General features: G+C 36.2%; 2 protein-coding genes across 2 annotated transcripts; both read right to left on the reverse strand.

Moving 5' to 3' along the window:
• Positions 1 to 1752: 1752 nt before the first annotated feature.
• LOC140888337 (uncharacterized) lies at positions 1753 to 2547 on the reverse strand. The gene has a single exon (XM_073296018.1). It carries the CDS (start codon positions 2545 to 2547, stop codon positions 1753 to 1755), a length of 795 nt encoding a protein of 264 aa, XP_073152119.1.
• A 784-nt stretch (positions 2548 to 3331) lies between these two features.
• LOC140888338 (uncharacterized) lies at positions 3332 to 5498 on the reverse strand. The gene is made up of 5 exons (XM_073296019.1): positions 5377 to 5498; positions 4911 to 5226; positions 4616 to 4799; positions 4175 to 4536; positions 3332 to 3949 (listed from the first exon to the last, which is right to left on the reverse strand). The coding sequence occupies exons 1-5, from the start codon at positions 5496 to 5498 to the stop codon at positions 3332 to 3334; spliced, it is 1602 nt and encodes a 533-aa protein (XP_073152120.1).
• Between the last annotated feature and the right edge of the window lie 9826 nt (positions 5499 to 15324).

Consider the following 15324-nt stretch of genomic DNA (forward strand, 5'->3'; position numbering starts at 1 on the left):
AAAAAATTTTCAAGTACCAAAATTGAGGGATAATAATGTAAACTAATACTATTATTATTATTATTATTATTATTATTATTATTATTATTATTATTATTATTATTATTATTATTATTATTATTATTATTATTGTTATTATTATTATTATTAGCGACCGAGGCACACGCGCTGCGTGTGCGAGATAATTAAAGTTTAAAGTATCTTTTAATATGAAACAATGATGTTTTTATAATGAAAATTTTGTGTGTGATTTGTAATTACTTAAATATAATCATCGGTGTACTTACAATTTTTTAAGAAAAATAATTATATTGAAATAATTATCACCAATTCCCCATCACTATGTAAACATAAAAAATAATAAATGATTTAAATTCAATATCTATCATTATTTAAAAAATATTGAAAAAAGAAAATATTCATCTTCACCTTCACATTGCAACATTTTGTATCCCCTAATGTTCACTTATTTATAATAGGTAGACATAAAACTATTAAATGTATATATCTCATAAACATGAGATATAATTATTTGAATCAATTGTTCAAAACTTGTCTTCTTATTTGCGACGCTCGTAAAACTGCAGGAATAACAATCATAGATTGAGAATTTATTATATTACATTGAAGTAAAATTTAATAAGAATAATATGTAATTTATGTAGTACCATTTTTATGTCAATATCATTAGCAGGTCTGATTTTTTTCCCGTCAATATATAAATAAAGGTAAAAATGCAAGAGTATAATGAAATAATAAGTAAGGTTATTATTATTTTTTCCTTTCAACTATAAGCGCATATGTACCTGAACAATTTTGTTTCTTCTATCTCCCTTCGTTTTGCTATGCCTTTCTTTAAAATTAACGAGATCAAAAATTGTAAAACTTAAATAGACATTAAACACACTGCATCTATAAAATCTTAAAGAGTATATGTTGTCATACCTTCGTTAGATCCCAGCCTTCAATCCAACCAATTCTCTTCATACTATAAAATAAAAAATATATAATCATAACTTTCTACGTTAAATAAAAAAAGATAGACTGTATAATAAAATTTCTTACGTATGTCTCTTAATTTTTCGGAATATTTTTAAAATCAAACGTCCGAAGTCAATTATCTTCATTCCAATTGTGATTTTCCAGCCCAAACCAATAATCCGCGTCCTTGTGGGCTTTAAATTTATCAAAGTCAATGTTAGATGAAACTTATTTATAAAATTATATGTAATTAGAATTAAAATAACAATTAATTAAGATATACCATATGCAACATAGCATTCAACCGCAATACATTTTGTTGATATATTGTAATAGCATCCACATGCATGAACTGAATATTTCTTGTCGCGTCAGTGTTGAACTGCATCTTGAGCTTTATGTCGCCTGCTATTCAAAAACAAAAATGAGTTGTATAAATTAGTAAATAGATTTTTTTAACGATAATAGAAAAAAGAAATAATGATATCTCACATTCATGTTTTTCACATCAATTTGGTAGCAGTATGTCTCTATACACAATGTTTTTGGTGTACACCCCTGATCGATTTTGTAACTTTCCATCTTTGACTAAAAATTTTGTTGATCTTTGAGAAACTCCTCTAGAAAGTGCGACATACAGTTGACCATGACTAAACACATGATTACACAGGAAAATACCAACATTTGGTATTGTTTGACCTTGTGCCTTGTTTATGGTAAGAGAAAAACTTAATATTATGGGATATTGTCTGGTGTCAGTTCAAATGGCAGTCATGAATTTTCTTCACTTTTCATAGGCATTCGATGAAGAAAATATCGTGTACCCTTGTGAGGACCTGTTATGATTTCTGCATCTATGAAGTTCCTCCCAAGATTGCGGCATATTAATCTTGTTCCATTGCAGAGTCCGAGTTCAGGTGCAAAATTTCGTAAGAGCATAATTGGACATCCTACTTTCAATGTGATTCGATGAGGTGGCAAACCACTCGGACAAAGAGAATTCAAAAACTCTTCTTGGAAAAGATTGTGGTTATCATCTTCTACGGAGTCCCAAGATGTGTATATTTTTTCTTCTCCGGGAAATTTTAAAATGAGAATTTCATTGATTTCATCAACATCTAAGTTTTTTGTAGTGATAATAGCTATGTCAACCATGTAATTTGCATCATGTACATGATCTGGCATATTTGGAAAAACAGAATCAATCAATTGTTGAATTGAATTTTCACTTTCCCATGGTATGATCATCGAATTCGGCAACTTTATAAAATTACCACCTACATTTTCTTCTAAACCATCACCAACACGTAAAAGAAATTGTGAGAACTCAATATCTTGGGCAGATCTCATATTTTGTTGTAAGTGTAATATCTTCACTGAATTCCAAAACGACGACCTTGAAATGCTGGCAGCAATTTGATCTCTCATTGATTCTCGTTTAACAACTGGTAATACTTGCCTAAAGTCACCACCAACAATAATAGTTTTTCCTCCAAATGGCAATTGGTTATCCATTATATCTTGAAAAGTTTGACTGACAGCTTCAAAAGCATAACGATTTGCCATTGGAGCCTCATCTCATACCACAGTTGTCGCACGTCTTATTAACTCTGCAAGATCTGACTGCTTGTTAATCTTGCAAAGTGTTGATGGTCTTAGAGGTATTTGGAGGCGTGAATGTGCAGTCCTACCACCGGGTAACAATGTTGCAGCAATTCCAGAAGTTGCTACTGCAATTGCAATTTTACCATTTTTTCATAACTGTGCCAGAATTGATCGATAAAGAAAAGTTTTACCAGTCCCACCTAGACCATCAATGAAGAAAATGTTTGAGTGATTGCGCATAATACTTTCCATTATAGTATCAAAAGCCATCTTTTGATGCACGTTTAAATGTTCGATAGATTTCAAATCTTCTTCAGGTATTTCAATCGAGAGCTCATCCTCGATTATTCTTGGCAGTGGGGAATCTCCTAAGAAGTCGGTACTTATTGGTGGCAAATCAAAGTCATCCAATTTCTTTTTATATTGATGCAGCAATCGTCGTATCTCAAGAAGCAATTTATTTGTGATAAATAAACTACTTCCTGAAATAGATCTACCATAATCTTTAGACATATATAGGTTAAACTCATCCCAAAGTTCTCTAACTCCTGTTGATTGGCAGAACACCAATATGAACACAAACAACCTTCTTAATGAAGATGGCATGTTAGAAGAACATGCTTCCTGCAAGCATTGACGAATATAATCATCTTGTTGGAGAAGACCCCTCATTTCAGTTGCTTCTTTGAATATTGTACATGTAATTCCATTTACTTTTCTAAGTTCCTCAAAAGAACTTGACCCTTTAACATGGTTCAAAAGTATACGGAGGTAAAACTTCTTCAGATGGTGAAACAACATATATCCTTCCAACAAATTTATTTTGACTACGTCGACGCGTCCATTTTTTTCCAGATTGTATCCACGCATAATGTTGTGGAAACTCCCGATATAAGTACTTCTCAACCATGGTAGGATTAGAATTCATTTTGAAAAATTCAGTAAGCATAGTCTTCGAATTGTCGTCATTTGCAAGTATATAGCCTAATGATTGCTCTGGATTGAAACGGATTAGCTGCTCATTTGGTAAATGTATTTGCAACCGAATAACTGAAGGATACATCCTACTGAATTCAAATGAATAAATTCTCCAGAGTGCCTCAGGAGGGAAAATCCACCTTCCATCCACATACTGTTGGATTTCATCACAATTTTGTCTATTACGTAACTCTAACGCAACACGATCAGGTCCTTTGTGAATGTATTTATATATGTATTTGACACATTTAATACCCCCACATACTTCAACATTAATATGGCAATCATATTTCAACAGAAGCCACGGATTGTAAGGGACAACCCAACCATTATCAATGATTACTTGATCGTTGTTGTTAGATACAACTCGCATACCTTCACGTCTCTGATACAAAGGATATGAGTCATTACCTCGAGAAGTATATGCGACAAATGGTTTTGGGAAGTTCTTTTTGCACTTACCATCTTTCATACATGGACTATGAGGATTGATTAAACCACACGGTCCATGTATCATATGGTGTATAATAGCTTCATATAGACTGGGTTAATCTCTTTCTAAAGGTATTTCTGCACGCACAATTGAGTCAAAGTCGTTTGGAGTATGTACCTTATCAATGTTGTCAAATATAACCAACATGTGCACATGAGGCAGTCCCCTCTTTTGATATTCGATGACATATGAGTAAGAGCGAACTCTTCCTAGAACTCCTCTATCCACCACATCTTTCTTAAATTCATCGAATTTTATTTTGAATATCCTTGTAATCAAATCTGGACGATCTTGGGGAGATTTCCCGAGAAGTAGTTGCTCTTTTATTTCATGCCAATTAGGATTGCATGTCATTGTAATCATTAAATCTGGCTTCCCATATGTTTGTACCAAAGTCATTGCATCTTGGTATCGTTGATACATATCGCGTGGGCTTCCAACGAATGTTGATGGTAGTACTATTCCGTGGCCAACATTTCCTGTATAATTTATTTGTTAGCGCATAAGCAGTAAATATTTTTTTAAAAAATATGTTAGTTTGAAATTAGTTTTTTATACCTGCGTTGTTCTCTCCCCCATTTAAACAATCTTGTAGCCCTTGATAAAGGTCAGAACGGATGTTGCTTTGATTTGTATGGATCCACCTTAGTCTATGTGTTTCAATCTTTACGTAGTTGTCAACTACGTATTGTTGTAGGAGCCGACCTCCGCGAAGTAGTAATGATGAAGAATTTTCTCGTATCTAGTACAAAAGGATGGTTTTCATAACTTTAGAGATATATATACCAATATTTGAAGTTAATAAATAATTTATTTATTGATTAAGCATGGGGTGGTATGTTATTCTGCTAACCTGTAGCATATATGCGTAGTAGTTTAAGCATGTAACTCGGGAACCATCGTTGTTTCTGCTGTTTGTATCCCAACCATACGTACCATATGGCAAAAGGAGAGGATACTGCAGGGGATCATAATAACCAACGATATCTTGGATATTCATAAGATGACCACCAATTCCTTGTATAATAATGTCACGACTACTCAAGTTATACGAACATTCATTGTCAACGATAACAGCAGCAATCTGAGATGCCGTCGGTAAATTGTATTGACGTTGATTAGGTTGTTGTTCCTTTATGATGAGCTTGCAGCTAGGTATGTCTTCACGTCTGCCAATTTGCCGAAATACATGCACGAATGAATTGTATAGATCGAGGATGTTTTGTATTTTTTTTAGCAGCTCTCATCGTAGTCCTTGATTTTCTTCAAGTCTATTGTCTATTTCATGATCTGTGTCTACAATCCACATCTGCATGTACCTCGGCCTAGAATTTTCATTTGGTAGAAGACTTCCGATTGAGTGATATATTGACCCATCAGCACGAAATGTATAAATTCCATTACAACCGGTTGCCAAAGATTCATCTATACTGACTTCCATCGATGTGAAAGAGAAAACATGATTATAAGCTCTAATATGCTGTCTGAAATGCCTACTATGTTCATTGTTCTCATTATATAGCTCTTGCAATTCATTTGGAGATCATATGAGATGTAATTTGGTACGCCCATTTCTACATCATAGTTGAGATGTTTCACCATGGAACAACAAAGCTTTGACAATATGGACAATGTGTTGGATTGGGCAAATTCCATTGACCATTATGTTGACTCTCCATTTCTTGCCAAATTATGATATCGACGTGGACGTGAACCTCGTCGATCATTAGCAATTATGTTGCTTTCACTATTTCTTGTTCCTGTAGTTATATATAGCTCAATCTAGTAAAATATACATATATGACATGATGCAAATAAATTTAGAAAATAAATATGTGTGAATCCAAGTCTTTTGATTTTACATATATTTTTTATATTTTGTTTATTTATAATATAAATACACACATTTTTTTTGAGATAAATATAAATACACACATATATCTATGTATATATATATATATATATATATATATATATATATATATATTGTGACCATTAAAGTTATTAAATAAAATATAGAGTTATGATAAATTTTGTGTATATGATTAGATCGATGCTTAAATAAAATAATGATTGTGTATTTTTCGTTGTTGAGAGCATTATTCTCATTCTACATTTTGTTGTAAACAATAAATTATACCCCATTTGATAGAATTTTATTAAATTCATTCATAATTTTAATTTTTAAAATAAAATATACCTTAACTTGTTATTAATTTCATCCCGCCAACGGTCAAAATGAGTTAAATTTTGAATATAAGAAAATACACAACTCAAGTATTGAAAAAAAATTGTTATAACATATACATATATATATATATATATATATATATATATATATATATATATATATATATTGTGACCATTCAAGTGATTAAATAAAATGTAGAGTGATGAAAATTTTGTGTTTCTGATTAGATTGATACTTAAATTAAATTATGATTGATAATTTTTCGTTGTTGAGAGCAATATTGTTTTCATTCTATATTTTGTTGTAGACAATAAATTATAACCGATTTGTTTGATTTTTAGTAAATTCATTCATAATTTCAATTTCTAAAATAAAATATAACTTAACTTGTTATTAATTTCATCCCGCCAAAGTGAAAATGAGTTAAATTTTGAATATAAGAAAATACACAACTCAAGTATTGAATTAAAATTTTTATAATATATATATATATATGCCATTAAAGTGATTAAATAAAATGTAGAGTGATGATAAATTGTGTTTTTTTTATGTAACCACGTTTTTAGTAATTAAATTTATTTATTGAAATGCAATTAAAGAACAATTATGTTTTTTAATTAATACAAAGTATAATACGGTGTAAAATGATACAATGTCATTAAATAGATGAACATATAAAAAATAAATATATAATGTAATATTTAAATAAATATTATAAAATAATAAAATATAAAATTACAATTTATAAATGCAGATAAGATCTTGATTAAAAAATTCCAGATCTATTCAAAATTTTTCGAATTTTATGAATTCAAAATTGTAGAAGAAATCTTTTGATCTTACGTAATTTTTTTCCTCAAAATCTGCTTGCTCTTAAGATACATTAACAACTTTGCTCTTATCAACTTATGCGTAATTTTTCATAGAATTTTTTAAATTTTTTTACTATCTCAAAAAAAATTATTTAATATATTAAAAATTTTATTTGTGGATATACTATTATTTGGTTTTTAACATTGCTAAAAATATTATTTTGATAATATTTTAGATTTTTTTTGTTATCTAAACGTTTTTGAACTTTGGTAATTATATATTTTTATTATATAATACATATTTAAGGTTTTAAAATGTTGAAATATATCAATTATTATATTCTATTATTATTTTTTAATGTAATAATAGTAATCCGATTAGACTGTCCGATTGAACCGTTTAATTTAATTTATGGGTTTACCGATTTGGTTATGAAAACTGTTGGGATCGGTTCAGAGGGTAGAGGGGGGGTGAATACACTCTGAAACTTTTCTTCTTCTTTATTAAAATGATCAAGTGAGGTTTAGTTCACTTAATCAGTTTTCTCAACTTCTAAAACGTTTTGAACAACTTAAATAGTGCGGAAATAGTTCAGAGGTTTTAGTGATGCAAAGTTTATAATGCAATGTATGAGCAGGATGTAAGATAAATGGCAGTAAATGCTAAAGCACGATTTTATGGAAGTTCGAAGGCTTAATCCTTCTACGTCTCCCCTTCTTCCACTTAGGAAGGAATTCACTAGAAGACTTTGGTTATTACAACGTCTTGTAATACACCCACTTCAGACTTAGGACTTATCCAATGCCTAATCCGAAACTCCTAGATTTACACAGATAAGATTCTCAGTTCTTATCAGACTGGTGGAAGCTTTCAGAGCAGCTTCAAGTTTCTTCAATACTGAGTATAGTTGAGTTGAGCTTCTCAGACTTCAGAGCGGTCGAGAGGCTTGAAAACCCTAGGATGATCCTTGACGATCAGATATGTGAACTGTAGGCGAGGGTTTATTTGAGCAGCAGATGAATGATCTTGTAAGTGTGCTCAAGTATATCAGATGAGGACTTCTGATATTAGTCAAGTGATTGAAATTTTTCTGAGTTGCTTGTCTCTCTTCGTTGTCTCGTATCACTTGTTGTTGTTCTTGTTGTTGTTCTCTTTTTGAGCAATCTTCCCTTTATATAGGTCAATCATCAACGTCTTTATTTTGAACGTTCTGATGCTGCATTGAATGCACATTTAATGCTCATAAATGCATTGATGATTCTGCATGAGGATCGTACACTGCAGACAACTTCCAGGGTCCAAAACTGGAATAAACGGTCGAATGCTTTATCTGCAGTCATTCTGTGTTTTTGCCATTTTGGTACAACCTGTTGTCTTGATTTGCAGGAGTCAACAAATCTTCTGAAACGCCGGTTCTGCTTTTAATAAAAGATCCTGCAAAGAACATCTTGTCACAGGTACTTGTCTCGAGATATCTAGATAGGCAGTTGGCATTCTACCGGTAGAGATATTTGTCCTCTGCTGGTTTGAATAACCAGTCGATAAACTTGTGACTTCAACCGGTCGAGAGATAAAGGCGGTTGACAAGCTTCCGGTAGAGAGATTTATCCTCTGCTGGTTTTGATAGCCAGTCGATAGGCTTGTGACTTCAGCCGGTCGAGAGGAAAGGCGGTTGACAAGCTTCCGGTAGAAGTTGTAGTAGATTCCTGAAATACAATGGTTGGCAGCACATTCCTATACAATGAGTTGTTGTTTGTTATCACCAAAATATCGGATTCAACAATTTCCCCCTTTTTGGTGATGACAAAACTTAAGTGCTCCAAGAACAATATGAAAGCATTAAAATGAACTTCATTGAGAGAATGAATTTCATTAAGTACAATAAGCATTTTTATTACACCTACAGAAAAAAAATAAGATGCGGCTGCGATAAGTAAAGAAGAGATAAGTTGTTCATCTTTTGAACCAACTGGCTCCTCCTGACCTATCGCCTTCTCTTCTTCTTCTGTCGGCTTCTTCTTTTCTTCTGGACTCTTCTTCACGTCTTCTTGCCTCTGCTCTACGTTGCTCTTCTTCCCCCTTTTTGGCATCACCTTGGTTGAGCCGAAGGATGACCTCAGTGAGTTGAGTGCCAAGGCAGGCTTGCATAGTGTCTATTTTTGCATCGATTTGAGCAAGTAGAGTGGCTTGCATAGTGTCCATCCGATCATTCAACTGCTTATGAAGGCGATTTTCGGATCGGATAACTTGTTCGGAGACGGTAGAGAGCGTGTTGATTTGAGTGCGATGATGATTAGTGATCTCTGTGGACAGACGAGCAAGGTCTCGAGACACGGTCTCGAAATGCCGAATCATCGTCTGGCGTGAATTATCGACCGATAAGGATGAGTTTGTTATGTCTTGAGAGAAGGACCTAACCGTTTGCATGAGCTCATGAAGCCGATTTATCAAGGTATGATCTAGAGCTGCGGCCATGGCTTCAATTAAAGAATCATCAGTCTGAATCATTTGCCCTTCTGAGTCATTTCTTGGTGAAACCGGGCTAGACTCACGATGATGTGGTGCGGGTGAACTTGCTGGAGAGCTACCCGATGGACCTTCCAATAATGGTACAGTTGGAGATGTAATAGTTTCGACTGCAGCCAATATGGTTGGTGGAGTACCAGGATCAGCACTTGGTTCATCCATAATGAGATCTTCCATAAACTTTTCAGTAGATGGAGACGGTTGAAGTGCTAGATCAGCATCAGTCACTTGCTGTTCTGGAGATGCAGGTGATACAATAGTGCTTGATATCTCCGTTGGGGGCACTGTTGCTTCACTACTGCAAGGAGCCTCTGTCACAGAGGTGACAGGTATCTCTTGTGCAACCACTTCTAAAACATCTTGTGAATGACCGGGAGAAGTGTGAGCGGTCGTCACGGGAGAGGAGTGAGCAATCACAACTGCTTCCGGTTGAGTAACTGCTTGGACTGCGGTTGAGGAGGGGTCGACCGATGAAGATGCTGCTACACTCGATCTTAGAGCATATGATTGAAAGAGGTCAGCAGTGATGAGATCGGTCAGAATCCCATCTGAAGAAGGGAGAGCATAGACGTCTTCTTCACCCTGATCTTGAGTGAGAAAGGTTTTCATCATCACTTGTGCTTCCAGCACATAAGCTTGCAAACAGGCTGCTGAAGCTGGTGTTTTGACATTGTTGAGAGCTTGGAAGTGCTGAAGTAGTTGAGTGATTTGACGTAGACTATCCTGTAGTCCAGTCAAAATCACAAAGTCATCGGCAGCGGTAGGACTCTTGGATTTGAAATTCTTGACACGCTCATTAATTAGCAGTGATAGCAGGCTTCCTCGAAGCTTCAAGTCTATGAGATGTCTTCTTCCCAGAGCCTCCACGATGTCTTCAGTATCAGCAAATAGAAGCATCTTCTGCTCAATGACGTTTAAAGATTTCCATTTAGGAAATATTTGAGCGAGTGTCAAGTGAGTGCGGGAGTGATGCCATCTGTCAAAACGTTGTAGATGACGCTTGACAGTACGGAGCACGTGAGAGATGATCATATTGAGTTCTATCGTAGCTGCTGGTTGAGCCTTGGGTGTGTAGATCATCACACCTTTCCCTTTGTCTTTGGGATCAGCTAGAGTGACCTCAGGAGCTGATGAGGCACCTTCCCGGATTATCACACCTTTTGTAGGACGAGGAGCAGTAGAAGCAACAACGGTAGTAGTCTCAACCGTTGGCAGGGTAGGAGCAAGTCCAGAAAGAGACTTTAGCTTCTTGTGCTGCCTCTTCTTCTCGCCTGCAGGCGTGGATGACACAGCTGCTTTGGAGACCGAAGGGGATGACCTGCTGAAAGCTTGAATCAGTGGAACATTCTCACGTGATTCATCTTCAGAGTCAGATTCGATGATCAGTTGACGCTTGGCAGACTTTTTGGTATGGACTGGTTTGGCCACGACCGAAACCGTTGAAAGCGGTTGAGGGATAGCAATAACCTTTGCGGTTGAGGGCAAGGTGTCGACCGCAGTCTCTTTCTTGTTCAGGAATTTGAGAATCGTAGACTTGTTGAGCCATTTGGTGGGATGCAGAGGCTCAGTCTTGGAAAAGTCCACTCCAAGGACGCCCAAGATGTGGCAGATTTGCAAAGCAAATCCCTCGGATTGCCCTTTGCCCCTGATCATTTCACATAGAATATTGAACAGAATGTCTGACCAGTTTATGTTGATCTTGGAGGCAATACAAGCCATGTATTGAAATTTCTCCAGCGTCACCTTGTCGTAAGATCCAGCCTTGGCCAGAAGATTCTTGGCCACGATATTAGTCAGTAGCCTGAATGGAGCTTTGAGAGATGTCTTCTGGGCCGGCAGTTTGATCGGAGCATCAGTAGTTGAGAACTCCTTCAACCAATAAGAGCAGTTACCATCTGGAAGATCCGTGCATTTTGTCAAACCCCTGGAGGGCAGATCAAATGTGCTGGCGAAGAACTTCTGATTGAAGGAGTAGACCTCTGTCTTGATCAAGCATTTGATAGTCCCATGCTCGATTTGAGCGGTTGCGAAGAACTCCTTCAAAACAGGCAAATCGCAGATGGCGCTGCATTCCAGAAATTTCTTCAGTCCAGAGGCTTCAAGCATGGTGAAGACCTCAGTTATTCCTGCGTTGTTTGCCTTAACAACGGAATCAAAGTTGATGGCGAGGCAAGTATTCTGGATCGACATGATATCTGTAGATAAGAACTCGAGCAAAGAGTAAGCAAAAGCTTGAGAGTAATTCGATGGAGCGTTTAATACAATATGAAAGTTTTTAGCAATGGTGAAAGATTGATATACGAGTGTAAAGAAGTATATATAGGAACCTATGGGCCATAGGGTGATGTCATGAAAAGTATTTTTGAAATTCAAAAAGTTTTGAAGAGCATAATCACGGCGCCCAATTAATGTCATTTGGTTCAAAGCACCAAGCTGCTAGTACGAAGCCTGTCAGAGACTAGTTAAAGGCGGATGATATGCCAATATTAATGGCAACGTAACAGCTAATCTATTAATGTCATATTGACAATCATTCCCCCTAAACACATGCATACTAACTTAAATCTACTAAGCCAAGAATATTTCGAAAATATGAAAACTTAGCGTCCGGTAGAGGCTTGGTGAATATGTCTGCTGCTTGCTGATCGGTAGAGATGTATTCCAGCCTGATTTCCTTCTTTAAGACATGATCTCGGATAAAGTGATGCCTGACATCAATGTGCTTTGTCCGAGAGTGCATCACTGGATTGTGAGTGATGGCTATGGCACTTGTATTGTCACAGTAGATTGGAGCTTCACTCGACCGAATCCCATAATCATTAAGCTGCTGTTGAATCCAGAGTATTTGAGCACAACAGCTGCCAGCAGCAAGGTATTCTGCTTCGGCGGTCGAGGTAGCAATTGATGTCTGCTTCTTACTTGACCACGAAATTAGTCTATCTCCAAGGAATTGACATGTGCCACTTGTACTTTTGCGATCAATTCTACAACCTGCATAATCTGCATCTGAATAGCCAATAAGATTAAGATTTGAATCTTTGGGATACCAAAGACCCACATTAGTAGTTCCTTTAATATATTTAAGTATTCGTTTGGTAGCAATGAAATGAGATTGCTTAGGTGCGGCTTGAAATCTAGCACATAAACAAACTGAATACATGATATCCGGTCGACTGGCAGTCAAATAGAGCAGTGAACCAATAAGGCCTCGATACAGGTGTACCTCGACCGGAATTCCCCCTTCATCTTTATCAAGCTTAATTGATGTACTCATGGGGGTAGATACAGTTGAGCATTGTTCCATTCCAAACTTCTTTACCAATTCCTTGGCATACTTGGACTGATTGATGAATATTCCAGTTTCAAGTTGCTTTACTTGAAGTCCAAGAAAGAAGTTTAGCTCGCCCATCATGCTCATTTCAAACTTCTCCTTCATCAGTTTAGAGAACTTTGAGCACAACTTGGGGTTAGTTGACCCAAATATAATGTCATCAACATAAATTTGTACTAGTAACACATGATCACCTTTTACAAATTTAAACAGGGTCTTATCGACCGTTCCAATTTGGAAATCATGTTCCAGTAAAAATTTTAGCAAAGTGTCATACCAAGCACGCGGTGCTTGTTTTAATCCATAGAGAGCTTTGTCAAGTTTATAGATATATTGAGGATGAGTAGGATTGACAAAACCTGGTGGTTGTTCAACGTACACCTCTTCTTGAAGTAGACCATTGAGGAATGCAGACTTCACATCCATTTGATAAACTTTAAAATTCTTGAAGGCTGCATAAGCAAGAAAGATGCGGATTGCTTCTAGTCTTGCAACTGGCGCGAAAGATTCCTCAAAGTCTATGCCTTCTTCTTGTCTGAATCCTTGAGCAACAAGTCGAGCTTTGTTACGCACAACAGTGCCATGTTCATCGAGCTTGTTACGAAACACCCATCTAGTTCCAATCACATTTTGATTTTTCGGTCGAGGAACTAGATGCCAAACATTGTTGCGGGTGAATTGATTCAACTCTTCTTGCATAGCTTCAATCCAGCTGGCATCTGATAGAGCTTCATCTATTTTCTTGGGCTCTACCTGAGATATGAAAGCGGCATGCAAGAATTCATTAATCATTTGACCACGTGTTTTTCGAGGAGCAGAAGGGTCACCTATGACCAACCCAGGTGGATGATCTTTGTTCCACCTAAAATAATTCCCTAAAGGGTTGTCATCAATTGGTTGATGAACGTCCTCGTTTACTGGATCATCATTGGCTGGAGGATTGTTATCAACCGGTGGATCCACTTCTGGCCTTGTTTGATCACACCCGGTAGAGGGAACTGGATCATCCTTCTTTGGAGGATATAGATCACTGTCACTCTCTTCCTGTAGATTTGTGTTTTCCAGTCTGTGACTCAGATCATTTATGCTCCCTTGAGTTTGTTCTGTACATAGAGTAGATTCATCAAAAACAACATGAATGGTTTCCTCGACCGTTAGTGATCTTTGATTGAACACTCGATAAGCTCTGCTAACGGCTGAGTAACCAATAAAAGTTCCTTCGTCTGCTTTGGCATCGAAGGCTGTCAAATGGTTTTTGCCATTGTTGTGGATAAAGCATTTGCACCCAAAAATTTTGAAATAAGAAATATCAGGTTTTGTGCCATTCCAGATCTCATATGGAGTTTTGTTAAATCGTTTATTAATCATAGATCTGTTTTGAGTATAGCAAGCTGTGTTAACTGCTTCTGCCCAAAGTCTTTGAGAAACATTTGAATCAGCAATCATAGTTCTGGCTGCTTCTTTTAAAGTACGGTTCCTTCTTTCAGCCACCCCATTTTGCTGTGGGGATCTAGCAGCTGACAACTCATGCTTGATTCCCTGATCATCTAGATAAGTCATAAGAGTGGTGTTTAAAAATTCAGTCCCTCTATCACTCCTGATTCTATCTATCACAGTAGATTGTTCATTTTGCAAGCGTTTTAAAAAGCTTAATCAGGTGAGGTGCAGTTTGATCTTTTGAAGAGAGAAAGATGACCCAAGTAAATCGAGAAAAGTCATCTATAACAACAAGAGCATATCTCATTCCCCCTATGCTTCTTACTGGTATAGGACCAAATAGGTCCATGTGAAGTAAGTCTAAACATTTGGAAGAAGACATACACCCTTTATTTTTAAAAGTTGCTCTCACCTGCTTTCCTAGTTGACAAGCAGGACAAACTTTGTTTTTTATAAAATCTCCTTCGGGCAGACCAGAAACCAAATCATGCTTCCTCAAGTTAAAAATGGACTTAAAATTTAGATGATTTAACCGCTTATGCCACAACCAATGTTTATCATGATGAGCAGTAAGACAAGTAGGTGAAGAAATATGTGAGCAAGACCAGTTTACCTTGTAGGTGTTTAGGTCTCGTACACCGGTCATAAGAGTCTCACCTTTGTCATTTTTTATGAGGCAAGTGTGTTTGTGAAACTCGACCGAATGATCATTGTCACATAGTTGACTAATACTTATCAAATTATAGCATAGTTTGTCAACAAGTAACACATCTTTAATAATGATGTTACCATGGATGATCTTACCCTTACCCACGGTTTTACCTTTGGAGTTGTCTCCAAAGCTGATCTTTGGTCCTTTGCACAACACCACTTCTGTTAGAAGTTCTGGATTCCCTGTCATGTGTCGTGAGCAACCGCTATCTAAATACCAGGTAGTGTCCTTGATAGAAGTGGTTTTCTCGCCCGTTT

This window comes from Henckelia pumila, chromosome 3, assembly GCF_033568475.1.
Source record: "Henckelia pumila isolate YLH828 chromosome 3, ASM3356847v2, whole genome shotgun sequence".
Classification (NCBI taxonomy): Eukaryota; Viridiplantae; Streptophyta; class Magnoliopsida; order Lamiales; family Gesneriaceae; genus Henckelia; species Henckelia pumila.

Bases quoted from the DNA above. Each gene is read 5' to 3' on its own strand.
- LOC140888338 (XM_073296019.1), bottom strand. From the start codon at position 5,498: ATGGAAGTCAGTATAGATGAATCTTTGGCAACCGGTTGTAATGGAATT. The intron at 5,227-5,376 runs GTACATGCAGAT...GCAAATTGGCAG, and splicing joins AATGAAAATTCTAGGCCGAG to ACGTGAAGACATACCTAGCT. The intron at 4,537-4,615 runs GTATAAAAAACT...TAAATTATACAG, and splicing joins TGGGGGAGAGAACAACGCAG to GAAATGTTGGCCACGGAATA.
- LOC140888337 (XM_073296018.1), bottom strand. From the start codon at position 2,547: ATGGCAAATCGTTATGCTTTTGAAGCTGTCAGTCAAACTTTTCAAGAT.